The sequence below is a fragment of the Otolemur garnettii genome, unplaced genomic scaffold (assembly GCF_000181295.1).
Source record: "Otolemur garnettii isolate 467f Iridium unplaced genomic scaffold, OtoGar3 scaffold00030, whole genome shotgun sequence".
NCBI lineage: Eukaryota > Metazoa > Chordata > Mammalia > Primates > Galagidae > Otolemur > Otolemur garnettii.
This window is the reverse complement of record NW_003852425.1, coordinates 8,986,661-9,013,446: the sequence shown is the minus strand read 5'-3', so window position 1 is coordinate 9,013,446 and position 26,786 is coordinate 8,986,661. Positions and strand designations below refer to the sequence as shown.

The window sequence follows — 26,786 nt, the reverse complement described above, 5'->3', positions numbered from 1 at the left end:
ACCAGCACCTCTATCAATGAGGTGAAGAGAAATAGGGACCCCATGCTTCTTTTTGCTATTGGCCTCTACATCTAAGAAAGTCTGTTCTTTATCTAATCTCACGAGACATTATGGCATTGCTTTTCCCAGCTTGGCGCTGTTCAGTAAAGCTTACCTACTGCTGGTTCTGCCACTTTGGAGCTGGCTCCTTTTATCAGGGACTCCCGCAGAGGAAGAGCACTTGCCTGGGGTATTGTAAAATCTGCCTGAGTAACACAGACGTTCTCAGCCTGTTCTTACCTGCACCACCTGGGCTCTTTTCCAGGTGCTATTGATGAAGAAAGTCTTCTAAAATAAAGTTTTGAGCAAATTAAGCAAGATTATAGATGGTTTTAAGTTAATGGTCTCCTTTTTTTCTCCCCTGAAGTAGAGTCTTGCTCAGTTGCCTTGGTAGAGTACAGTGGCATCATTGTAGCTTATTGCAACTTCAAACTCCTGCGCTCAAGTGATCTTCTTGCCTCAGCCTCCCAAGTAGCTGGGACTACAGATGCCTGGAAGCACATCCAGCAATTTTTTTCAATTTTTCATAGAGATGGAGTTTTGTTCTTCTTCAGCTTGGTCTCCAACTCATTAGCTCAAGCAATTCAGCCACCTCAGCCTCCCAGACTGCTAGTATTACAGGTGTGAATGACCATGCCAGATAGATTTTCTCCTATTCTTTATACATTTGCAAGTAATCAATAGTTCTTGAGATTTTCTTGAGATCCAAAGCATGAGTTTAGAAAATACACCACAAGAAACCTCAGAAACAAAACAAATGTCTACGTAGTCCTGGTTTGTTAAAATTTGATCTTCATAGTTCTCAATTCTTAGCCTTAGGTCGACTTAAGGTAGTTTTACTGGCAAATAGAGAAAAGGGAAATACTATGCTTTGAAGTAGAAAGATTACATACTTGATTTTGGGGCTGCAGTTTTTACAACATAGTAAAGAAACATAATGATTTTTTCATTTTTTTAGAAAATGCTGAGAGGCAAAAAGAGTATGTATCTGACATGTCCTACTAACTTAAAGCAAAACAAAAAAAAAATTAAATACATAGAAGCAAAATGATCAATTTTCTTTTGAAAAGTTTTATAAAAGAAAAAAGACAGACCTTCAAGTCATTCACAGCTAAATACATGTTTACAAATAAATAAAAGACAAAATTCTTTCTTTCAAGGTTATAAGCTAAAAGACAAGGAAAAATATTTGGAAAAAATTATAGGTCATGAGATGCATCAGTTGCTTCAGTAAGGAGGTTCCCATCTTCTCCTTACTAGTAAATTTTCACATCTTTTATAGGATTCCCTATAGTTTGGCCTTTTTGCTGTCTTTCACATTTCTTCACAAAATGGAGATTTCTAGGCATACTCGATGGGGAACTGGTAATGTGACACTATGAACAAGGACCTGTAGGGGGTGAAAAAGAACAGCTTCACTTTGTACTTAGATACCTATGGACTCTGATGTTCATTAGCTCCATTAATTCTGGTTTGTGGGCCTACAGGTAGCTGGAGGGGATGGACCAAGAAAAAGAATAAAAGAATAAGCTCTAGAAGACCCAGTGTGATAGAGAATCAGCAAATGGAAGGCACGAAACTTCCTGCAGTGAATGTTCAGTCAGAGACAGTTTTTGAAAGCACAGCTTAGATTTACATTCGCTTTTTAGCAATTCATAAAAGAGCAGGTATAATCCCCTCTACTGACAGTAGAGACTTAGGTCAAGCTAAGCCTGACCTAGCCTTTGTCAGAATGTCACCAAGCTGGAGCACCATTCCACTCACCTTTACCCAGAGATTAGTCTGTCCCTAATTAGAGCTGGCAGTGTGCATGACCCTAGGGGGTAGCTTTCACACAGGCTGCAGTGTGAGTGGGGCGGTGTGAATGCTGCCTGGGGAGCAACAGGGAAGCACACTTGCCAGAGGCTGCCCCAGCTGTGGCTCTGATTCAGGGAAGAGATGCTCTGTATTCAATTGCAAGATCCTATAATGAATTGCAAACAAAAACAAATAAACAAAAAGGCTACAGAGATAACATTTGTTCAAAGGCCAGTAAAGAATATTTGTGATTTACATAATGAATTGTAGCCTCTAATCCCTCAAAACCTACAGAACTCTTGGGGTCTTAACTCCACTCTGCTTCTTTTGCCTCATTCTGCTCTGACTTTTCATATTCTCTTTCCCTTCTAATTTCATCCTCACTATGTCTCTCCCCTTATTTATATCTTCCTCCCTTTCTGGTTGTTCTTTCACATTTTTTCTTGCCTATAACTTTTATTTTTCCATCTTGCTCCTTTTTTATGGATACGCAACACGTCTACTTTTCATCTTTTTTCTGTGTCCAGCTGCCTTTCATCTCCACCTGCCTTTTAACCATCAATCCTTTCCCCTATTTCTTAATCTCCTTTTATCAATATCTAGTTTCTTGCTAGCTATTCCTCTAACTGCCCATGCCATAAAACCAAATTATGCTTGTTTAATGTCTGTGTCTCCAGATGGATTATTCTTCCATGTCTGTGGTCCTTGAAAAGACACAAAATACATTTGAGGATTCTGAAGTAAATCCCATTACTCGTGGCACTGAGAGTTGGCATTTGCTTTGTACCTTGATTATGTTACAAATTTATAAAAATGTATAATATATGGAGAAGAATTTTTAATATTTATTTCTGCACATGAGACTACTAAAGCCCAAACAATGTGATACTTAATCCAAAACTATTTTTCTCATTGATTTCAGAATTCTTGATAAAAATGCTCCAAGCTAGGTCTAAACTCTTCTCAAGCATTTTTCTGTTGACTATTTGTGTACACAAAGGAAGGCCTGTCTACTGGCCTTGCTACACTCAATTATTACAGCTGCAATAAAGTGTGCCATCTGGCAGAAACACTCCCATGATTTTGGAGCTTAAATAATGAATTAGACAAATGCCAAGGAAGAAAATTTCCCAAATGACTTAGCATCTTCTTCAAGAAATTAGAAAATGAACCACAAAATAGATCAGAGGAAAGAAGTTGCAAAGTCATAAAGATAACAACAAAATTACCGGAGTTAGAATCTAAAAGCTGGTTCAGTGAAAAAATAACATAAAATAGATATAGCACTAGCTACACTACTTAAGAAGAAAAGGGACAAATTCAAATACACAAAACAAGAATTGTTAAATAAGCAGAGAAACAGAAAGAAATATAGGAATCACAACAGACTACTTTTTTCAAGTATGGCCAAATAAATTCTGAAAAACAGGATGAAATAAACACCATGCAAAGAAAATATAACTTGTTGAAATTCAGTTAAGAAGAAAGAAAAAGATCTAAAGAAAATGTGTCAAGTTGAAATTCCAGATATTTTTGAAGAAGAGGCTTTAAACAATGAGAATTGAATCTAGTTATACATGTATGTGCATTCAGCTGAATATCAGTTTCCCAACGGCTATGGAAAACAGAGACATTTAGGTAGGGCTTACTGGGAAGACCTAGTCTACATACCATCTAGTATCAGCTGAGCTCATTCATGCAGCTGCCTTCAATTGGCACCTGGGCTACAAGATCCAAGATGGCCACCTGCTATGTCTAGGTCCTTGTTGTGGGCTGCCAGGTAGGGTACTGATTCTTTTCCATATGGCCTTTCTGTTCATAGATCTTTTGTCTTCCAAGGCCTCTCTCTTCCACAGGAAACACTGATAACTAGTGACATTGAGCATTTTTGGGTATACCTATTGTCAAGTTTTTGTCTTCTTGGGGAAAATGTCTATTTAGTTTTCAGCCTATTTTTTTTAGTAGAGTGTAATAGAGTTTTTACTTTTTAAAAAATTTTTGCTGTTGAGTTGTAGGAGTTCCTTGTACATTTTGCAGAATAGCCTTTTATCATATATATGGTTTGCAAATACATGCTCCCATTCTGTAAGATGCCTTTTCACTTTGTTGATTGTGTCCTTTGCTGTGCAGAAGATTTTTCATTTGGAGTCATCTCATTTGTTTATTTTGTTGCCTGTGCTTTTGGTGTCATATCCAAGAAATTATTTCAAAGATCGATGTCAAAAAGATTTCCTCCTATGTTTTCTTCAAGGACTTTTACAGTTTGATGTCTTATGTTTAACTCTTCGTTCCATTTTAAATTGTTTGGGGGTATGGTATAAGGATCCAATTTCATTCTTTTGCATGTGATATCCAGTTTTCCCAGCATCATTTATTGAGAAGACTTTCTTCTCTCCATTGTATATTCAATACCCTTGTCAAATGTCATTTGCACGTATGTGCATAGATTTGTTTCTGGACTCTCTATCCTGTTCCATTAGTCTAAACATCTATATGCATGCCAGTACCATACCTTTTTAGTTGTATCTTTGTAATGTATTTTGAGATTAAAAAAAAATGTGATGCCTCCAGTTTTGTTTTTCCTCAAGATTGATTTGACTCTTTTTAATCTTTTATGGTTCCCTGTATAGAACCATTATAGAATTGTTATTTCTAATTCTTTAAAAATTCCATGGGGTTTTTCACTGCATTGAATCTGTGAATCACTGGGTAATACAGACATTTTAGCAATATTAAATCTTCTAATGCATGAATAAAAGATGTCTTTAATTTTTGTTCCTGTATTCTTTAATTTCTTTCTACAATGTTTTATAGCTTCAAATATAGAAGTCTCACACCCTTATTTAAGTTCATTCCTAAGTATTTTATTCTTCCTGACACTGTTGTAAATGTGACTTGTTTTCCTAAATTCTCTTTCACATAATTCATTGTTAGTGTATATAAATGGAAATGATTTTGTTCATTGGTTTTGTATCCTGAGACTTTAATGAATTAATATACACATTTTAATAAAGGAAAAAACTGTATTAAATTTGTAATACTCAAGTCACATTTACCTTCTGAAATTATAAGAAATGGTCATTGTGACCTGTGTTCTTTGTATTTATCTTTTGTTTTGGGTATACATGATTATTGCAATTTAAATATAGCTTTTCCTTTGTACGTAAGATCATATTACATGTAAGCAGGGACAATTATACTTCTTACTTTTTGATCTGGATGCCCATTTCTCTTTTTTCTAGTAGTAACCTATGGTTAGGACTTCCAGGACTTTGTTGAATAGAAATAGCAGCAATGAGATCCTTGTTCCTACTCTTAGAAGAAAAGCTTTCAATTTTTCACAATTGAGTATAATGTTAGCTAGATTTTCATATACGGCTTAATTACATTGAGGTATATTCCTTTTATTTCTATTTTTTATAATTTTTATTGTGAAATGGTGCTGAATATTGTCAAATACATTTTCGGCATCTATTGAGATGATGATGCAGTTTTTCTGTTCATGTAATATATCACATTAATTAATTTTTGTATGTTGAACCATCCTTGAATCCTGTGATAAAACCTACTCAGTTATGGTGTATGATCTTTTCAATATGTTGCTGGATCTTATTTGCTAGTGATAAAAAAGATGAAGGTTTCCTCCAAAGGAAAGAAAATCACACAATATAGCAGACTTTTCAAACACAATAATACACTGTTGTGATAAGATTAAGTGATTCCAAGAGTGCCAAATCCTATCCATTAGGCCACCAGGGGAGCTTAGTGATTTTGAACTGAGAATTATATATTCACCCACATTACTGTTATTTGTAAAGGAAAATATAATATACGTAAAATATTTAGGGATAACTTGAAAAATCTAAGACTACTTCAGTTGATTTAAAATTAAAAATAAATACTTAAAAACATGTATGTCCAGTAATGAGAAAAAACCTTACAGTTAAATCTATATTTTCAGATACATTATCATCAATTACATAGACCAACTAAGTTCATTCATTAGATTAAGTTTCTCTAAGCCAGAAACCAAAGACTCCTAGATTAGATTGTAAAAAACACAAAGGTAAAACCAATAAAATGCAGTGTATAAGACATAGACAAGATACAGCAGGTGCAATCAACAAAAATAAATCAGAAATGGCAAAATCAAAATTAAAGTACAATTTAACTGGCAATCATAGTCTACCAAGATACCGCAAGTGCAATCAACAAAAAGAAATCAGAAATGGCAAAATCAAAATTGAAGTACAATTTAACTGGCAATCATAGTCTACCAAGAATTAACTGTTCAATCAATGCAGCATGCAAACATATCAAAAAATGAATTGTTAAAAATATAAAAAAAGACTCCATTGTGCATTTATCAAAATTAATAGGAAAACACATAGTACAAAATACTTTTTAAATGGCTTTGGCTAAAAGGTAACCCAAGTTGATTTCTCGCTTGATTAAAGCTTTACTAAAAGATTTGATAATGTAAAAAAGGGCTCATGTTATATGTAAGCAGAGGGAGTTTTCACCTATTTTTTAATCTGTCAGAAGGGTAACAGTGCAAAAAATCTCTAAGTATATTAAAATGGTAGCAGAGACCACAGAAATCAGAAATAAATCTAATATTGAAGAAATGGCAGATAAATTTGAAAATTATTCATTTAAATAGATCTTTCCTAAAGCTAAGTAGTCCTAAAGTCCTTAGACGTAACTATAAAGGCATTTGTGGAGCATTGAGGCATAGCATTTAATTATCACTTATTGATGCTTACTACATTCAAGATTCTAAGTTTGATACATTAAATACACATTAAATATGTATGTATATTTGTATGTATATACACACAAAATGAATAAAGTCTTACATTTTCTAATACTGAATGATATAATTTATTCTAATTCAGCATACTTAACACAGAAGAATTACATTAATATTGGTATATATATTAAAAATAATAACTATGTGAAAAATGAGGAAATAATTTCTCAGAAGGGAGAAACTTATTTGTGAGGAACAGAAATTTGCAGTGAAGAAGAAACACTGAGGTACGGGATATCGAACATGATTATAATTTCTGTGACTTTGAAATGTAATGTATTAGAATAATAAACAGTGCTTCATTTACCTTACAGTAAAACGTAGAACTCTCTTCTTCATGGGCTCTGATTTTGTAGTCAGATGTTTCATTTGATCCCGTTTTATAGATGACTTCTTCAAAGAAGGGATGCGGACATCAGTGGAGTAAAAAAATAGTTTGGAAAGTGCACTGGCAATTCTCCATGCAATATATTTGGCAAAAACTTCTTCCTGTACATTTGATAAAACTTTTGTACTATACCTACTGAAAGGATCAGTTGGATCATTTAACTCAGCCTGTTGGAAAAAAAAAAAAAGGAACTGCTTGAAATAAGATTAAATGAAAGAAAATATACATTTTTTAAAAATAAAAATGTATATTTATATTTTGACTAGTATTAAATTCTTCCTGTTCAATAAAAATAACCTTTATGAGAAAAAATATAGTTTCCTAAAAGATTTTATAAATCGTAACAACAGTTTTCAGTGAAATGAACAATTAAGCATTAATGTATTTAGTCTTAAAATGTTGAAACTTTAATAATATAATTTTGAATTTGGTATACTTGCTTCACAAGAATTTCTTGAGAATTTATAAAATTTACTTAATAAGAAGTTAACCAATCAATTGAAGCAATGTATGCTTTCTTAAAATCAGACTTTTTTATGCATAATCTAAACTGTTCTTGATGTTAACAAAACATTTCTGTAGAACAAAATCTATAACTGAAAAATATTCCTCTTAGTAAAGTATCTCAAGAATGGAAGAAAAAGTATCCAATGTACTCAGCCCTACTATGAAACCAACTTATAGCTTTCATGAAAGCTATAACCCAATTGTAGACCAAGAATATGGGGAAAGTGGAGAGGGAGGAGAGGGGAGGGGGCAGGATGAGTGGAGGGAGAGCAAACCACACCCACAGTGCATCTTACAAGGGTACATGCAAAATTTACTAAATGTAGAATATAAATGTCTTAACATAATAACTAAGAAAATGCCATGAAGGCTATGTTAACCAGTTCAATGAAAACATTTCAAATTATATATAAAACCAGCACAATGTAACCCATGATTGCATTGATGTACACAGCTATGATTTAATAAAAAAAAAACTTGTATTGAGCTTAAATTGAATATGTTTTAGGATTTCGATTTTGATGAAGTTGAATATGTTCAAAAAATAGAAACAATCCAAAAATGCAAAAATTCCACACTTAAGTAATCTTTAATCAAGAAAGAGCTATATTTTGAAATTTCCTATTTATATTTAATAATGTCCATGACTGACTTTTTAATTATTTGCCTTGAAATAGCCAAAGGCACGTTTTCCTTGGCTAGCACCAATAATAATAAATGAAAGCATAAGTAAAACGGCATGTGTTTCAATTTCTCTTTATGTTTAAAATATGTTCATATTGAAACTCTTTTTCTTGTAAATAAGTTGGGTGCTGTTTCTTTTCATTTAAGTTTTTATATTTTTTATTGAATGCTATCCATCCCATTGTAGCTTTTAATGTGATTCAGGATTTATTTTAGATTCCTATCAATTCTGTAGCAGGAAATGTAGGAATAAAAAAATGCTTTTCTGCATGTGAACATCTAATTTAACCCCTTTAGGATTTCAAGATCAGGCCTGGCTCAAGTAAATCACTGTTGAAAGATTGACTATTGCATAAAATGAACAAAATAGTAGTGGAAAGAATGATAAAGATTTTTTAAAAGGTTAAAGCAATGAGAAAATGACAAAAGGGAGGTAGGAAAACATACATTACTTTGAAATCTATAGAGAATGGGAAAGAAATTTAAAAACAAAAATATGATAATGTGAAAATCATATAAATAGGTTAAGCATTCTCAGATGATCCAGCAAGTCCACCTCTGGGTTTATATCCAAAAGAAATGAAATCACTACGTCAAGGAGATATCTGCACTCACATGTTTATTGCGGTAGTATTCATAATAGTCAAGGTATGATATCAACCTAAGTATCCATCAACGAATGAATGATGAAAATATGGCATAACATACAACAGAGTACCATTCAGTCATAAAAGAGGAAAATACTGCTATTTGTGACAACATGGATGAGCCTGGAGGACATTACGTTAAGTGAAATAAGTGAGGCACAGAAAGATAAATACTGCATCATCTCACATAAATGCATCATCTAAAAAGCTGACCTGAGAAGTACAGATGAGAATGGTGGTTACTAGAGGTGGAGCATCGGAGAGACTTTGGTAAAGGATACAAAATTTTAGTGAAATACAAAAAATAAGTTCAAGAGATCTAATGTGCACCATGGTGACTACAGCTAATACAGTTATGCTGCATTCTTCCAAAATGCTAAGAGTGTAGATTTTAAGTGTTCTCACAACAAAAAATCATAACCTTGTGATGTAATGCGTATGTTAATTTGCCCAATTTAGCCATTTCACAATATACATATATTTCAAAACACCATGCTATACACAGTAAATACATATATACAATTTTACGACAATTAAAAATAAACATTACAAAAGTAACAACATCAAAAAACAGCCTCTCCTTTTTTTTAGATAAAATAAACCTTTATTACTATTTCTCACTAAAATATAACCAATCTTAAAATATTTTTGATTTCAATCATCTCTGGACATTGGAATCTATAAACAGTTACATGTACACTATTCTCAGTTGAGTATCCTGCTTGCTAACTAGGTAGAAATCACAGAAATTGTACGTACTGGATTTGAAACAGAAAGGTACACTGAGTCTCTGACACATGGTGGCTGGTGTAACTTTGAGGACATTACTTAACATCTCAAAATCTATAGCTTTATCCTTAAAATGGTAATCACAATACCTGTGCTGTTGATTCTGATAACCTCTCCTGGCTTAATTAATTTTGCATAAGAAACGATACTTTGAAATCAATGGCCACGTGTATCAAACAAATGGTAAGACATTACGGAGAGCTCTTCATGACTAAGGGAGTGATGAATGAATAAATGCGTATGTAAAGGAATGGATCAACAAAAATAATGTCTTCTCAGGACATAATTTCTGTAAAATACATTGTTTTTAAAGGTGGTCTCCCCCATCCTACAGACTATGGGATGCTTCCATCATATCTCACTTGACAACCTCCTCACTTCTTCCTTCCAAGACAGAAAAGGGGGTTGATCCAGATGCCAGCTCTTTCCATAAAATGAAAGCAATCCCGCATCTTTTACTGTGGTTCCCTGGTTATTAGATTTTGTCGTCTTAAGTCAACATATATGTTATATCGTATTCTACTGGTAAGTGTTTAAGGGACTATACTTGTGCAAGAATACATCTCACTTTCTATACTCAGATTTTCCATCTATGTCAAAAGTTATGCCACAAGCAGAGGAGAGAGACACTGAGAAAACTGAAACTTACACTGTGTGTTCTCTTTTGCTGTTCCACAGAATGCATCAGTAGTATGGAAATATCATTAAGAATAAAAACAAATTTTACTTTAAAGACTTCCCCATAAAAATGTTCACCACAAAGTGTTTTACCTCCTGAGTCAAAGGTTCTCTGCATAAAGTCACATACTCATTTTAGCTGTACATATTTCTTTTTGCTATTTTAGGTCATATACCAGATGGCAGAAAACACTTATACATGATGACTTTTCCTAGATGTGCTAACATATGCTGCTGAATTGCCTATACAGGAAAACCTTGCTCACTGCAAGTCTCCCTGGAAGTATGTCAAACAAAGCACATCAATTAACATTTGTTTATTATGCCGCTGTGAGTATATGACAGTTTTGATTTCTTTCCCAAATACTCAGGCAACAGTTGGGTTTCCATTGAATTTGTCACATGAAGAGCTGATGTTTAGGGATCTACTCAGAACTGCTTTACATTTCAAATATGCGTATTAAATATCTCACCTCTCTGCAACCTCCACTAAGCATCAAATTTTATGGATACATGTATAATAAGAATGATGGATGATAGAACATTTTTATGAATTAAAAAATAAAACATACGAGTAGATAATGTAGTTAGTAATGGATTTACAAGTGTTGTAGATAAACAAGTATTAATTACAAAATTATATTTATCAAATTCAGTAATTTATCATATGGATCAAATATTTATTTTTTTAAGAATAAAAGAGAAAGTTTCTACTTAATTACAAAAGCACTGAAGTATACCCAATCTTTATGAAATAAGTCCTTCCCTTTATAATGTAGTGTACAAATACATCTTACTTTCATCTCAGTAGTTTATGAGTAAAGCTGGGTTCCACCCTATGCAGGTAATAAAACTATTACACAAGGAATGATTTAAAAACAAATAATCAGGAAAGAAAAAAAAGAACAAAGATTGTACTAGAAACAGTTATTTGCAATAACTTAAATAAAAGCAGAATACATATCTTACTTTAGATCAAAGTATCTGAGGCAAAAAGTTTCATTGTTTTCTTAGATGTTCACTATTTATGTGCAGTGGGAGAGAAGCCAATACCCATAAAAGAAAGCTTCTCACAAGTTTCTATCTTAGATCTTGTCCAAAGAGGTACCATGGTGTAATAATATACATTGATGCAATGGAATTTAGAAATTAGCAAGTGCCTAAGAAAACATAAGGACACTTATAAATAAATAACATTTGTAGTTTTATTACTGTAAAGAATCATTGCCATTATAGTGTCAGACAAGAAAGAGAAAGAGAAGAAAATATCAAGTCTATCAGGATCATGTTTTACCATAAAATTAAATGCACATGTAAAGATGTGCCTAATTTAACTTATATGGCATATAGAAAGTATTCTGACTATTCCATATAAGAAAATATAATTTTAATAAATTTAAAATATTGTTAAAACATTTTACACAGAGAGTAAATGTGATAATTCCTTGGAAATAATTTTGGTTTGTATTATTTGTGTATATGGCATTTGATTGTTTAAATTTGTCTAAGTTTCCATTACATGCATTAACTCCATTAAGAAAGGAGCCTCAGAAATATAATAAATATGGATGTTCTTTTACTCAGTAAATTTACACAGTTTTAGCTGTGGAGTTCAAGAAAGTCAAAATACCACACAGAGCAGCAGAACAGTCGCGTGCACAGGGAAGACAGAGAAATTGAGACCTACAAGGCACTAATCACTGTGATCTCTTGAAGAATTAGGTATGCAGCATTTGAGGGAGTTGCTTTAGATGTTACTACTTCTAAAACTTGGCATTGACATGATAATTCTCCATTTGATATTAAAAATTACCACCTAACAATAAACTGGAAAAAAAAAACTTTCACGACCCAAATCATAAATAAGATGCAAGTCAAAACAATGGCTAGCAAATGAATAAACAGATCAATTGATTAGACACTTAAATTTATGTCTTGTCTATGCCAAGACAGAATTCTTATACAATGAAACCATCCTTCTAAGTTAAATTTAATAAAATTTACTTAAGTAAATGAGAACTGACAAACTTTTGACACCAGCAGATGTTCACTAAAAGAGCTTTATTTAAGCAGAAAAAAAAATATCCCATATGGAAGGATATAAATTTAAGAAGAAAGAGTAATGAAATTAAATTTTTAATACATAAGTAAGCCTGAAGATTATTGATTATATAAAATAATAATACCATTAGTGTCTATAACCACACGCACACACACACTAGCACAACCAGATATACAAACACATAATTAAAATACTGAACAGGTCGCTTAAGTGAAGAGAAATAAATGGATTTAAAATACTGTAAGCCCATTTTACATAAAATTTTTCTATAGTAGACTCTAATGGATATTACACTATGAACTTCTAAATAACCCATGGTTTAAAGAGAAATAACAACAGAAATTGAAAAATCTTTTGAACTGAATAATAATTATAATAAAACTTACCACACTTTTTTAGAATATTACTAGAGGAAAATAAATGAGGTAAAAATCATAATTTCAAAAGGAAAATGCTACAAATCAATGACAAGGAATAAAGATCAATAAATCTAGAAAAAGAACAACCTATTAAATACAAGGAAATTAGCAGAGAGAAATAAAACTAATCAAATATTACAGAGAGAATATCAACAGAATCAAAGATTATTTTTAAAAAACTAAGAAATTCATAAACCTTGGACTTAAGATTAAAAAAGAACAAAGGCTAAAATAAGAAGATTCAGGAATTAAGGAATGGGCACCACAACAGAAGCTAAGACCTTAAAAATATCATAAGAAGATATTTTGAGTATCTTTAGAAAATTCTTTGAATGCAGGGAAAGTCCTAGGAAAAAATCACCCTTGCCAAAACTAATGCAAAAAAATGAATGTTTAGAAACTCATATGACATATAAAATTAGGCCACAACTTAAAACCATTCACTAAGTATCTATACCCTACTAGCTTCACTTATGAATTCTATAAAATTTTTGAGGAAAAAATAATGACAATAATATAAAACTCATCCAGAATGAAGAAAAAAAGATAATCTCTCCCAGTTCACTTGATCAGTACAGGATAACTTTAATATAAGACCTCAAAAAGACATTATAAGAAAGAAAAATTATAGAGCAGACATGTTTTATAATTATAAGAACATCTGTATGAAATATTACAGAACATCCACAAACATGAATGTAAAATCTTAAGCAAAGTACTATTAAAGCAAATAGAGCAATATTAAAACAATTGTTACATCATTACCGAGTTTTTCTATTCTAGAAATTCAATGATTGTTCAACATAAGAAAAGCAATGTAATTTTGGAAGGAACAGAATTATGAAGAAAACTGTCTATCATATCAAAGGCATAGAAAAGGCAGTTAGTAAAATTCCACATCCATTCACAATAAAAACTCATGTTAAATTTGGCAAAGGTAAACTTTAATTTATAAAATGTATTTCTGAAAAAATCTTAATGTTGACAGTGGTCCTTCGTGAGATTCAAGTAAAAGTCATGACTGTCCAGTGTCTCCACTCATCTACATCCTGCTCTAAAGAGACCAACCAGTGAAACACGGCAAGAAAACGAGAGAACAGGCATGAGGCGTGTAGAAAACATGCGTTCATTATATGTAGAACAATGAACTTTTGAATTGTAAAGATAATTGAACAAGACTGGTGGATACAAAGTCAACACACAAAAATAAATCATGTTTATATAAACCAGTACAAATTATGTGTGTATAGGTGTATAAGTTGTATTTTATAATAGAATAGATAAGTGGAGGTGTCACAAAATGTGTACACACTTTAAGAAATCTTGTTGGAAGTAAAATTGATCATTCCCCAAAAGTACACAAGTTGCAGGTGAAATGGGCCTGTGTCGCCTGTTTCGGCTCACTTCACCACTAACAGCATCTTCAATTCAACTTTGAGAAGTAATACTTAGGTAGCATCTCTTAAAACGGGGATACACTTTTTGGTACCCTCTGTATAAAACATTAAGCAATATTAGGCAAGACTTTAAAAGACAGCTTAATATAAATATCCATGGGTTATATATTCTATATTATAAATTATAACAATATACATACTTATCAATTACCAACCAAAATGAATATAAACTTTTACTTCATGCCATACTCAGAAGCCAATTTCAGACGGATTGTAAATCTAACTCTAATATGAGCCATTTTCCTCAGCAGGATATACAAATAGAAGACTATCTTTTTGACCATGAGGGCATAGACATATTTCTTACACAGTACACAAAAAAGCAGAAATAATAAGGGATAAGCTTGATAAAATGAATCATACTTCAACTTAAATCTTCTATTCATGAAATAAAACTATTAATAGCATAAAAAGCAACTAAAACACAGAACAAAATATTTTGACAGCAACAAAGAGCTGGTATACAGTATATGTAAAAATTCCCATAAATTTACAAGAAAAAACTGCAAGTAAACAATGGGACATGATTTCTAGAAGGAAATTCATACAAGAGAATATCAACCTAGCCAATAAATAAACTGATGTTTAGCCCCATCAATCATAGGAAAATGCAAACAAAAACCAGATAAAATGCCACTGTACACCCACTAGAATGTCTATCTTTAAAAGGTTTTAAAAACTGAGTATTAAAATTTGAGGTAAGGATGTTGTATTAGTTCCTAAGGCTGCCAGGACAAAGTATCACAAAAATAGGTGAACTGAAGATCAGGACTTATCATCTCTGTTTTAAGTTCAGAAATCAGAAAACTGAAGTGTCAGTAAAGTTGGTTCTTTCAGAGGGTTCAGAGGAAGAATCGCTCCTCCAGCTCCTGGCGAGGTGGTTCCTTGGCTCGTAGATGGATCACTCCAGTCCAGGCTCTCTCCCTGCATCTCTGTTTTCACATGACTTTCTTCTCACAAAGACACCAGTCATAGTGGGTTAGGGCCCCTGCACTCCACCACTGATACTGTCTTAACTAATTATCAATACATCTCCAATAGCCCTATTTCCAAATATGATCGCCCTCTGAGACAGGGGTGGGTAGGATCTCGACATATCTTTTTGGCTACACAATCCAACCCAACGCAGTTGTGAAGCCACAAGAACTTTCATACATAGGCGGGACCAGTCACCATTGAACACAGGCCTTCCTTATGACCCAGTCATTCTACTTCTCAAAAGCCAACACTAGATTGAGCCACATGAAATTACAGTTTCACAGGGCAAAAGCCATTTGAATATCAGCTTTCATAAAAGCCACTTAGAAACACATGAAAACTTATACCAAAAGATTGTTCCAGAATGTTTATACCAGATTATTCATGACAGCTTGAAATATCCTACATGTTTATCAACACAATGATTGGGAGAATGTGAAAGATACACAGGAACAAACTGAAATTGTTTCCACAGGCTGAAGCTGGAAAACTTTGAGTAAAAACAACAAAAGTAGTATTGGATAAACATTAAAGAAAGAAATTATATCCGGAGTTTATACAGACCTCCTAATGATCAATGTAATAGAATCCCCAAGAGAAAAAAAGCTTGAAGAAAGTTTTTGAACTGGCAGTTTACAAAAAAGAAAATACCAGTGGTGAATAAAAGGCTAAAAGATACTGAACCATACATATGTTAATGAGAAAATGCAAATTTAAATCACAACAAGTTTTCATAGTAGGCCAGTGTGGCTAGCTGTCCAACAATCCACAATGAGGCCAGTTCCACAGCCGGGTGAGCTCCATGCTTCCCAACTCAGTTAATGAATCTGAAAAACAATCATCTCTCCTCATCTTCTCATATTCTTACAGCTGGTTATAATCCCAGTTTTAACCAACTATTACTTTATTTGCAAGTATTTCATTAAAAATAAAAAAGCCAAAACGACTTACAGAGTGTTATATGTACTATACAGAAATAAAATGTAAATGAAGAATCAGAATAAAGAAAAAATGGTAAGGAAAGAGAAGGAAGTTAGAAGCAAAGTCAGTACACTAAATTAACATAGTAAGAAATATAAATAATACTTTGTATCTACTTGTGACTCACAGTAACATTCAGATTTTGCTTTCGTGTAGATTTTTTTCAAATAACTCAAGAATTTGGGTAAAGGGGAACACTTGCTGGGCAGAAAATTTAAGAAAACTGGCTATTGAATTAGCCTATAACTGAATTCAAGCCCTGCTGCTAGCTAGCTATGTGTAAAATCAAGACTATTATATTTATACATATTTATATACACACATATTATATATACATATCTCTTATGGTTTTTATGGGAAATAATTCATACAAAGTGCTTAACATATGGCACGCAGTAAATGCTTAACAAATCTTTGCTCTTAGTGCCTTTTTAAACATGATAAATATGAAAGACGATTCATACAGAACCATGTAGCAGACTCAAATCCCCCTTATGTAGGTCTGAATCAAAAGGCCTTTACTATGGACAAAAATCAACTAAAACTAGAAGCTTCACCACTTCACTTCTTTTTTTTTTTCCTTTCAATATTTTTTAAATTTCAGATTGATAGAAGGGTACGAATGGTTAAGTCACATTTTTGCATCTGTTAGGTACCCTTCTTAACTACTTACTGAGCCCACAGTTCCACAGGTCAGCAATTTGAGCTGGGCACAGAGAATGTTCTCCTGACTTCCACTGCATTGATGTACACTTCTGCGGTCAGCTGTTAGGTCAGCTGGGGGGTGGCCAGTCGTGGGGAGGGGAATGCATTGGCTAGGACCACTTTGCCTCTCATCTTCCAACTGAATAACAAGCTAATAGATGTGGAAATTGCAGGATCTCAAGAGAACAGGAGGGCAGGCCCCCAATGTGTAAGCATTTTTTTAAATCCCCCCTTGCATAAGATTTGATGTTGTCATATTAGCCAAATCAAGCCATGTGTGGTCATGCCAAGAATTTGAGTATAGGGGGAATGACGTAAGGTTGTAGTTGTAGAGAACTTTGAATAGAGGACAATTAGTCTAATGAAGTACCACAAATTCCAAAGCAGTAATTCATTATTTTGAGAAGATACAGGAAATTATACATATGAGTTTTACCCAATATAAATTACTAAGTAATTAAAATTCAATTAGAATGAACTATTTTCCCCCCAGATCAGTTTTTCCACTTAGCATTTCTGTTTCTGTGAAATCACCCACTTCTCCACCACCTTACCTTGGTAATTGAAACATGCCTACTACTGCTCCATCCAAACTACTTTCCCAGCTAGGCTAGTCACTCCACAACTTTCCCTTGTAGCCTACTTATTTATGGGTGGTTCATGGCATTTCCTTATCTAAGAAATGCTTTCTTTGACCCTGCCACCTGGCATCATGTAACCTAACTCACACTATTCAAGTACTAGTTAATATAAAAAGAAAGTTAGGGACCAAACATTTGTCTGAGCTCCCACCATGTGCTGTGACCTTTGATGTGGGTAGCCACAGATATAATGTCCCATTTGTATTGTTACTAATGTATTTCTGAAGAATGTATCTTCTGGATGAGACAGTAAAAGTTCTGTGTAAACGTCATTTTTTTTATACTTCTTTGCCTTTTCCATAGAATTAAGCAAGGCTGAAGAGACTTAGGAAATATTCAATGAATACATATTTATTTCATTTTTTCACTGATTTTGGTAGAAGATTATATACAATTGCTTTATAGGTTTGTAATATATAAATTGTAAGGAAATTAAAATTAAATTGAGATTTTTAAAGTCACCAGCTACTTTATGCCCATAAATCATATAGTCTATTTTTTAATAATCTAAATACTTTTATATAAAATGATTCTAGGATGAACTGTATCTTTTAGCTAATCTTACCAGGGCAAATTAAGCTTATTTCTTATATTAAACATATACGATTATAAATTAATATAACTGCTTTTAAAATTTTCTTAATTTAGATTTTTCTCTGAATAAAACATGCCTCCCACACCCAGTTACTATTTAAAATGAATGAAAGCACCTGTTTAAAGTCTTCTGACTAAGAATTTAAAACTAATTAGCACATGGAATGGTTATGCTTTTATGTATTCTTTTATTCTCACTGCCGACTGCTTGAGTAATGAGGTCTTTGCTTGCATCTAATATCTAAAATATATTTCCTGTGTCGATTGACTTATGAATTCCCCAAATACAATTATCTGTAGATACTTACTAAAATTTTGAAGAAAGAAAAATATCTCATACCAAATAACTGACCTTGAAAACAGGCATATAAATGAACTCTACTTATAGAAACGATGAATTAGAATTGACTTAGTTAGCTGCAGTCTTATCTGAGTTTTGAGGCAGCTTATAAAAACAGAAGATGAGACCAGAGAGTAATGTAGATAATTTAAAGAATCATGGAAATAGATTTTTTTAAAAAGGAAATAATAGGGCTGGATGAGATGAGTACATAGCCTTTCTATTTTTGTTAGAATGGGTCAAAAATTTAATTCTCATTTTCAAGCTCCAGCAAGCAGTTTGTACAAAATCAATAGTAAGGTTCACAGAGTACATGACACTAAGGAGGATCTATTTCCTAAATCCCAAAGAACAGAATATTGGTTGATATAGTGGCCACCATCATATATAATAGCATGATAATTTTCTCTGTTTTGAGCAATCCAAAACTAAGGACAAAGCTGAAGCATGGTTGCATAAAAGCCCATGAAATTCAAAATATTATAGTTCACGTGGGCAGTTCTGTGACTTTGTCTTGTTTCAAAGAAGAAAAATTAGAATATCTAAAGAAAATGATGAACTGTTTATTTTTAGATAGTACTCCATTAAAGATTACTATTCTACATTATACTGATGGTTAAAAAGCAAATTTTAAGGTTTTATTTTCTAGTAAGAATTGGGAGAATGGAAAGACACTCTGAGTTTTGAATAATAGAGAAAAATTCATTAATTTCCTAACTGTTAACATTAATTGATATTCATATTTATCATTAAAAACCGGATGTTAGTATTGGGATAATTAGATCTTTGAAAGCTAGAAAGTACCAGAAATTTTCAATGACCAAGAAATGGGATTAACCAAACAGATTAACCTGCCTCAAAATAACACATAAAGAAGAAAAAAGTGTGTGATGAGGTTTTAAAATATCACAGGATGCCACATGGATAAAGTATCACTGAAAAATCTTATTAGTATTTTATGATGAATAGTCAGCCAACCTCAAATTGGTTTAGTTTGAATGTGAAGAAAAATACATATTGTTATTCAATCAGAATTAGAAAAAACTAAGCTGTAACATAGATTTTTCATCTTTGAGGAAAAGCTTTAGAGTTGGCAATTTCAGATTTGCAACTTACATTATCCAATACTGGAAAGGAAAACTTATTATAAACAAGGAATTTAAACTGCAATACTTAGTCTCTTCCCCCAGGAGGTTGGCCACTCTGCTATAGTGCCACCATGTCACAAACCTGGCTTAAACACCCTCCAGTTACTGGTCACCATATATTCAGTTATTTTTCATTTATGAGTACACAGATGAGTGTGTCACGGATACTATTAAATAATAGCCATAATAATGAACATCTTAGTCTGTCCTTGTCGTTCATATAAACAAATCTAGCAGGTTACTTGCGAATATATCTAGATCTTGTTTGTTAGGGTTTTATACATCCCTTTAAGTCAATTTCTATCATTTCTATTTTATCAGAAAATCATTTTTGCATCCATATTTTTAAATATATTAGCATATAGTTATAAATTGATCCTTTTATAATTATTCTGATTAAATTCTTATAATATATTCCCTTTCCCACTCCAGATTTTGTGATTGATAAACTTTGTCCCATTTTCCACTATATTACCAAGTCTACAAATAGTTTACATATTATTTTTATTTTTACGTAAAGAAACAACGTTAAGATTTATCAGTTTTGGGCTTTTTAGAGTCTACTTTTATTTTTCTTAAAGTATCTTAACTACAGCATCAGTTTTTGCAAACATTTTATAATTATTCCCCAAAGGTTGCTACTGTGTGCTCCTTAGCCCCAAGCTCTCCGTCTGCCCTTGTTCCTTATCACTCTCTGCTTCGCTTGTTAAAGCCTGAACGTGTTGGGCTTCTTGCTTTCTTAACACAACACACCAATTCTTGCCTCAGAGGCTTTACAGTCTTCTCTATCAAAGTATGTTGGGGGTTTTTGCCACTTCCTACTCATATTCAGGCTTCGTTTCAAATGCTTCCCCCTTGGAAAGCCTTCCCTGACCACTTTAGCTGAGGGGTCAACTGCCCACTCCACCCAGGCACATTCCAGTGGCTTTGTTCTATTTTATTTCCTTCATAATAGATAGCACCATTTGATATTACATTGTAATTTGCTGGTTTGCAAGTTTACCACCAGTCTCCCTGATCTAATATTTAAGTTATATTTGAAGGAATATACATGTACTTATTTACAACTTTTTCCCAGCACCCAAAACAATGGCTAATGCTAACAAATGGATTAATTAATTTCTTCCTAGTACTAATACTTGTTTATCAAGTCACATTTTAATTTCCAAAATGATTTGAAATTTTACTCATTAATTTTATTATCTTAATAATACAATTATTATCTTTTATTTTTAAAAATATCTTTATTAGAAATGTAATAGATATTAATATAATTATTAAGAATAGACTTGGCATTTCTTCTGGTATTTAAAGTGAGCTTACTTGCAATCATTGATTCCATACTTATTTATGGCACATCTACGATATGTATGAGACATAGCACTGGAAGGAAAAAACTGTTTTCTGTTCCTTTGACAAGGTAGCTCTTTAGTATGTCATTACCATATTACAAAAGTAGAGTAGCCTCGGGCCCTCTCACTAACTAAAGGATGCTCAGTAGGTTCTAAATTGTAATTCAGAGGCCAGATGATATAGGTTCTATTGACACATGCCCTTGTCAAACAGGCTGAGAGAAGGGGGCAGAATCTGGGAGCTAGGGGCACCCCAACACAGGAGATGAGGCAGGGAAAGTGCTTCTGTGCGCTCACAGTCCGTCCTAACAAACAGCCCCCAGATTAGAGGTTTGTGTTGTGCTCCTTAAAACTTCCATCACTTTCCAAACTTCTTCACCAAATTTTCTTTTCTTTTTTTGCAGTTTTGACTGGGGCTGGGCTTGAACCTGCCACCCCTGGTATATGGGGCCAGTGCCATACTCCTTGAGCCACAGGTGCCGCCACCAAATTTTCTTAAAAGAAAAAAAACCCAGGACTTGACATACTGTTACCAAGTATAACTAACACATCTACCAGAACTGTCCCTCCAGTTGGAGTTCTGAGGTAGAATCGATTACTCCTCACTGAGGTGTATTTTCCCCCTAGTTTGGTTAAAACTATTGAATTCTGCTCTATTAAAGGTTTTTTGGAGAACTTCTTCTATGTCACCACCCAGTGCTTAATCCAATTATCTTTAATCAAAATTAAGTTAGTGTTAAATTAAAATATATATATGTGTGTGTGTGTATGTATGTATTTCCACTATGAACTGCTAAGGAACATGCCAGGCACATTTCCTAATGGTAGAAGACTAATTTCTCACCCAGTGTTTTATCCTACCTGAGCTATATGAGTTGCATTTTGGATTCGTGCATCTTTCTCATTATCTTTTATTTTCTGCAGTGTCTGCCACGTTATGTTTGTAAATCCATCCTGTTCTTCATCTCTCTGAAGTTCCCACATTTTCACCAGGTTATACACTAGGCCATAGTATCCAGTCCAGATCACTTGATCACCTGTTTAAAGAAAAATAAGTGCTCTTTGGAAATATGTCATTTTATTCACCCTGCTAGAGTATGATTATATGAGAAAGAAAAAGTTAAAACACTCCTTCTTCTAAAACTCATGTTCTAATTGGCAATTTATATACATTATCAAGTTCTACTTTGAACAATTGTATTTTCCTTACAAAAAATAGAAAGAGCTTTCTACTTAAATCTTTGTATTAACTATTTCTTTCATAGTTATCATGTATTGTTTTGCACTAAGAGTCAGGAAAAGGGAATTATGATTTAGGTAAAGGTGGGAGAAATAAATCTGGGGAATGAAATAATACAGCCCTCAAATGGGAAAAGTGAACTTAAGTTAATCAATGAGCAACATAACAGTATCAGGTACATGTAAAACAGATACGAAGAATTAGAAAAAAAAAAAAAAAAGAGGTTCCAAAAGGGGGAGGGAAGAGTGGTAAAGCCCATTAAGTCCCATCATGTTGAACTTCTCTTCAAATCCTGTTCATTGCCCGTGGAAAACAGGAAATAATCCCCTTCTTGATCAAGATATAAGCACAATCTAAAAAGTCACATCCACAGCTTTCCCCAATTAAGTCACATTTATATAATGTAGGCTTACAATAATTACTATTATTATAATTAGCATATGTGGGAGTGCTAGCTATGTTCCCTAATCCTAGGCCTCACTATAATCTTTCTATGTACTGTATCTTATTACATTCAGACTAACAGAAGAGAACATATGAACCAGAACTTGTGCAAGTCTCCCTGGCATCAGACAGCTGTTGAGGGAGTGACAGACCAGGTAAAGGCTGGTCTCACCTTGTTCCCAGCATAACACCCTCTCCAATTTAAGCAACACTATTTCTTTCCAATCACCACTTTTCATTCCTTTCATAGGAAAGAAACAAGCTGTATGATAGAAAGAGTGTGCAGAAGAGAAAGTATGTATATGTTTTAGAAGTGAGAAGAGGAAGGCTTAAATCCAACTTCCAATCTTAAGGTACCATTATCATTGACCCTTTCTACTGTTTGCACTTTAGAAGAGCAAGCAGAAGCTGCAAATATGAAGCTATAGTCAAGTATCCAATTCTTTTAGAAATTTCATGGTCCCCTCACAGCAACTTTACTAGCTAACATTGAGGTACTTCAAAATTTGAAAATATATATAAATAAAAGACAAGTCTTTTAAAATTAATGGTAATTAATATTTTAGCACTACAAATCTGGAATATAATCAAGAATCACATTTGACCTTTCATTTTTTTTTTCATTTTTATCTGTTTTCTTTGTACGTAGTCCTGCCCAAGGTGGGAGAAAGATAACCTTCGGTTTCAGGTAATTGGCACGTCAGGGACCTAGAATGATTTGTTAGAGGGCAACAGTTCCATAAGATGATGAGGACTGTTGATGCAATTGGACCATAAAAGCAAGAAATTACAGTAGAGAAAGGACTTGAAAAGGTGAGACATCATTAGACTTTGTCCAGTAGGAAACTTTGGGAAAAGTGCAAGGGAAGACATTGGGGGACTATTTCAGATGGGAGAATATCTCCAGGAAGATTATCTCTGAGGATAAACTGCACTAGCTTCCTAGTTCTTTCATCTCTCTTTCTTATGACATACTGCCCCACCATTACTAACTCATACTGTGCAGAGTGATCTTCCTAAATCTCATTCGGTTGCTTCTTTACTCACCACTTAGCAAAGGATTGTCATTTGACCCTATGTAAATTCTAAATCACAGCGATTTGTCTTGGTAGACAATTACAGTTCTGTCTTTCTAATATGACATCTTTTGGGAACACACTCATCACCACTTACTTGTTCCCATCCTTGTTATATTATAAACAGATAAAATTACTTGAAGTTATAGAATATGCCCTTCATTCAATCTAGGCTTTATAAAACTTTTGCCTTTTCATAACCAGAAGTCCTGCTGTCCCAGAATGTGTCCAAACTGCACTTGGCTCCTAGACATTCCATGTCCTCAGTGTCATCCCTTCTCTTCTCTCTTCATATAGCTATCTCACCCCTGGTCCAACTATCCTAATTTGCTAGGGACTGTCCCTGTATTGTCCTTTCTATTAAGAAGCCTGTTCTGAACTGCCATGGCTAGGTCAGTATCCTTGTCATCACCACACTGCATGAAATTTTCAGAAATTTCATGTTCCCCTCATAGCAACTTTACTAGCTAACTTAAGGTACTTCAAATCACAGTGATTTGTCTTAGTAAACAATTATAGCTCTGTCTTTCTAATAAGACATCTTTTTGAAACACACTAATCACCTATTTGTTCCCATCCTTGTGTCATATTACAATTGCATACTTCACCTATAGATTGATTCTAAACTACTGGAGAATAGAGAACATATTTTATTCACTCTTACCTCTTTACATAAAATAAATCGGTTTATTGAATGAGGGGAGTAGGAAGGGCAAATAATTGTGTCCATTTGCTCGAGACTAAGGATTTCTTGGAACACAACTATCAAAGACAAAAGTGGGGAAGTTTTAAGCAAACCAGGTGAGTTGGACCAACAGAAGGACTCCCAGGAGAAAGGTAGCTATACAAAGAGAGAAGAGAAGGAATGATAGTGAGGATCTCAAATTGAAAAGGGGTGAAGAGTTCATATTGAAAATGGATCAGGTAAAATAGCTAGAGATAAATGGGGTCAGATTAAATGATGGATGCTTCAGCCAAGGATAATGTTATGCCTATTCGGTGCAATGTCATGTCTATTCAAGCAACAAACTATGAAACCAATATGGGAGTTTAATGAGGCAAGCTAGGTCTTCACAGTGATGGAAAGCAGGAGATTGGAAAAGAAGCCACAAACCTAAGATACTGTGGCGAGGATCTAATAAGTCTTCCTAGTTATGGGGGAAGAACAGAAAATAAAGGAGAAAGGAGAAGTACATTTTTAAGCTCATGAAAGCGGAACAATAATAAAATCCACTTGCAGAAATGAGAAGACTGGGGAGAGGAGTCAATTTTAGAAGAAAGGATATTATCTGCAACATGTGGCATGAGAAAGGGGAAATCTAATTTTCTATGTACAGCTTGTTGCAGAAACATGGCTGGAATGCAAGTAAAATAGAAAGAAGTTATTGATTTATGGGTCATTAGCATGAATTCAATATGAGTAGGGAAACAACTGTAAGTTTTTAAATTAATTCTATAATTGTGAGCCTCGGAGGGAAAAAAGCCATTTGGGAGAATAATATAAATAAAACACATTGTGAATTTGAACTCATTTCTAAATTTACTTACAGACTTACAACTTATTTACATTAACAAAAATGATGGATAAAAGTATAGACAAACCACCTTTATATATTTAAAAATATTACTTATTGAATAATAACTATGAAGAACTTGAAAAAAATGGTAATTCATTTCAGAAAGAAACTTTGAATAGCCAATGCAATTCTGAGAAAAAAAAATCTGGAGGCATCACAGTTCCAGACCTCAGGTTATACTACAAGTTTACAATGATCAAATCAGCATGGTACTGACACATACAGATTTCTAAACCTATGAAATAGAACAGAGAACCTAGAGGTGAAACCAGCCACATATTACCATTTGATCACATAACCCTCATAAGACTAGCCCACATCACAAAGCTGTAAATTCTGGGATGGATGTGAGGAGAAGGGAGCACTCTTAATCCACTGGTAGGATTGCAAACTAACACAGCCCCTATGGAAGAAAGTATGAAGAATTCTCAAAGAGGTAAAAGTAGACCTTCCATTTGATCCCGCAATCCATTACTAGGTATTTACCCAGAAGAGAAAAGTCATTTTACCACAAAGACATTTGCACTAAATGTTCATCACAGTTCAGTTCACAATCATGAAGACATGGCATCAACCCACATGCCCATCAACAAGTGAATGGATTAATAAACCGTGGTACACATGTACCACAGGATACTATTCAGAAATACTATAGAAAGATGGAGACTTTACATCTTTTGTATTTACCTGGATGGAACTGAAGAACATTCTTCTTAGTAAAGTTTCACAAAAATAGAAAAGCAAGTATCCATCATACTCAATACTAATACGAGACCAGTATATAAACAACTACGTGCCCACATGAGAAAAAAAAAATTTAAATTCAAGTTGGTGGTGGGAGAGGCAGGAAAGGCTAGGAGAAAGAGATGTAGAAATATGGGCATCACAGAATTCAAAAATTGGCTTTGCAGACTCCTCATCATTATTCTTCAATAAGTAATATTTTAGGTAAGCTCTCTCCTAATGGGCACAATGGAAGGGTTTGCAGAACAACCCCCTGGGTGAAGGGATCATCTATAACTTGAACTTCGCCTAACAAATGCAAACAGTGAAACCTAATCATTTCTCTCTCTCGTTAGTCTGAAAAAAATAAAAACTCCATGTTCCCAAGTTGATATCCATGATTCTTATTCCATAGATCTGGGAAAGGGCCATGAAATATTTATTGCTTTCTTACTTTTGGCACTTTTAATTATGTTTCATGTTTTTTCTTTTTTTTATTTTTTTATTTTTATTTTTTTTTATTAAATGATAGCTGTATACATTAATGCAAACATGGGGTACAGTGTAGTGTTTTCACATACATTTTGAAATACTTTCATGAAGCTGGTTCACATAAATTTCATGTCATTTGCATAGTCATTGTGTCAAAACATTTATATTCTAGTTCTAGAAAAGTTCACTTGTACCCTTGTTAGACAGAAATATAA

General features: G+C 33.5%; 1 protein-coding gene across 1 annotated transcript in view; it reads right to left on the bottom strand.

Moving 5' to 3' along the window:
- Positions 1-26,786, bottom strand: part of TMEM232 (transmembrane protein 232) — a 183,969-nt gene that overhangs the window by 81,281 nt on the left and 75,902 nt on the right. Inside the window, exons 10-11 of the mRNA XM_023512700.1 lie at positions 21,881-22,056; positions 6,957-7,204 (exon numbers count right to left, since the gene is read on the bottom strand). Coding sequence (XP_023368468.1) covers positions 6,957-7,204; positions 21,881-22,056 — 424 coding nt within the window. The remainder of the gene's footprint in view (positions 1-6,956; positions 7,205-21,880; positions 22,057-26,786) is intronic.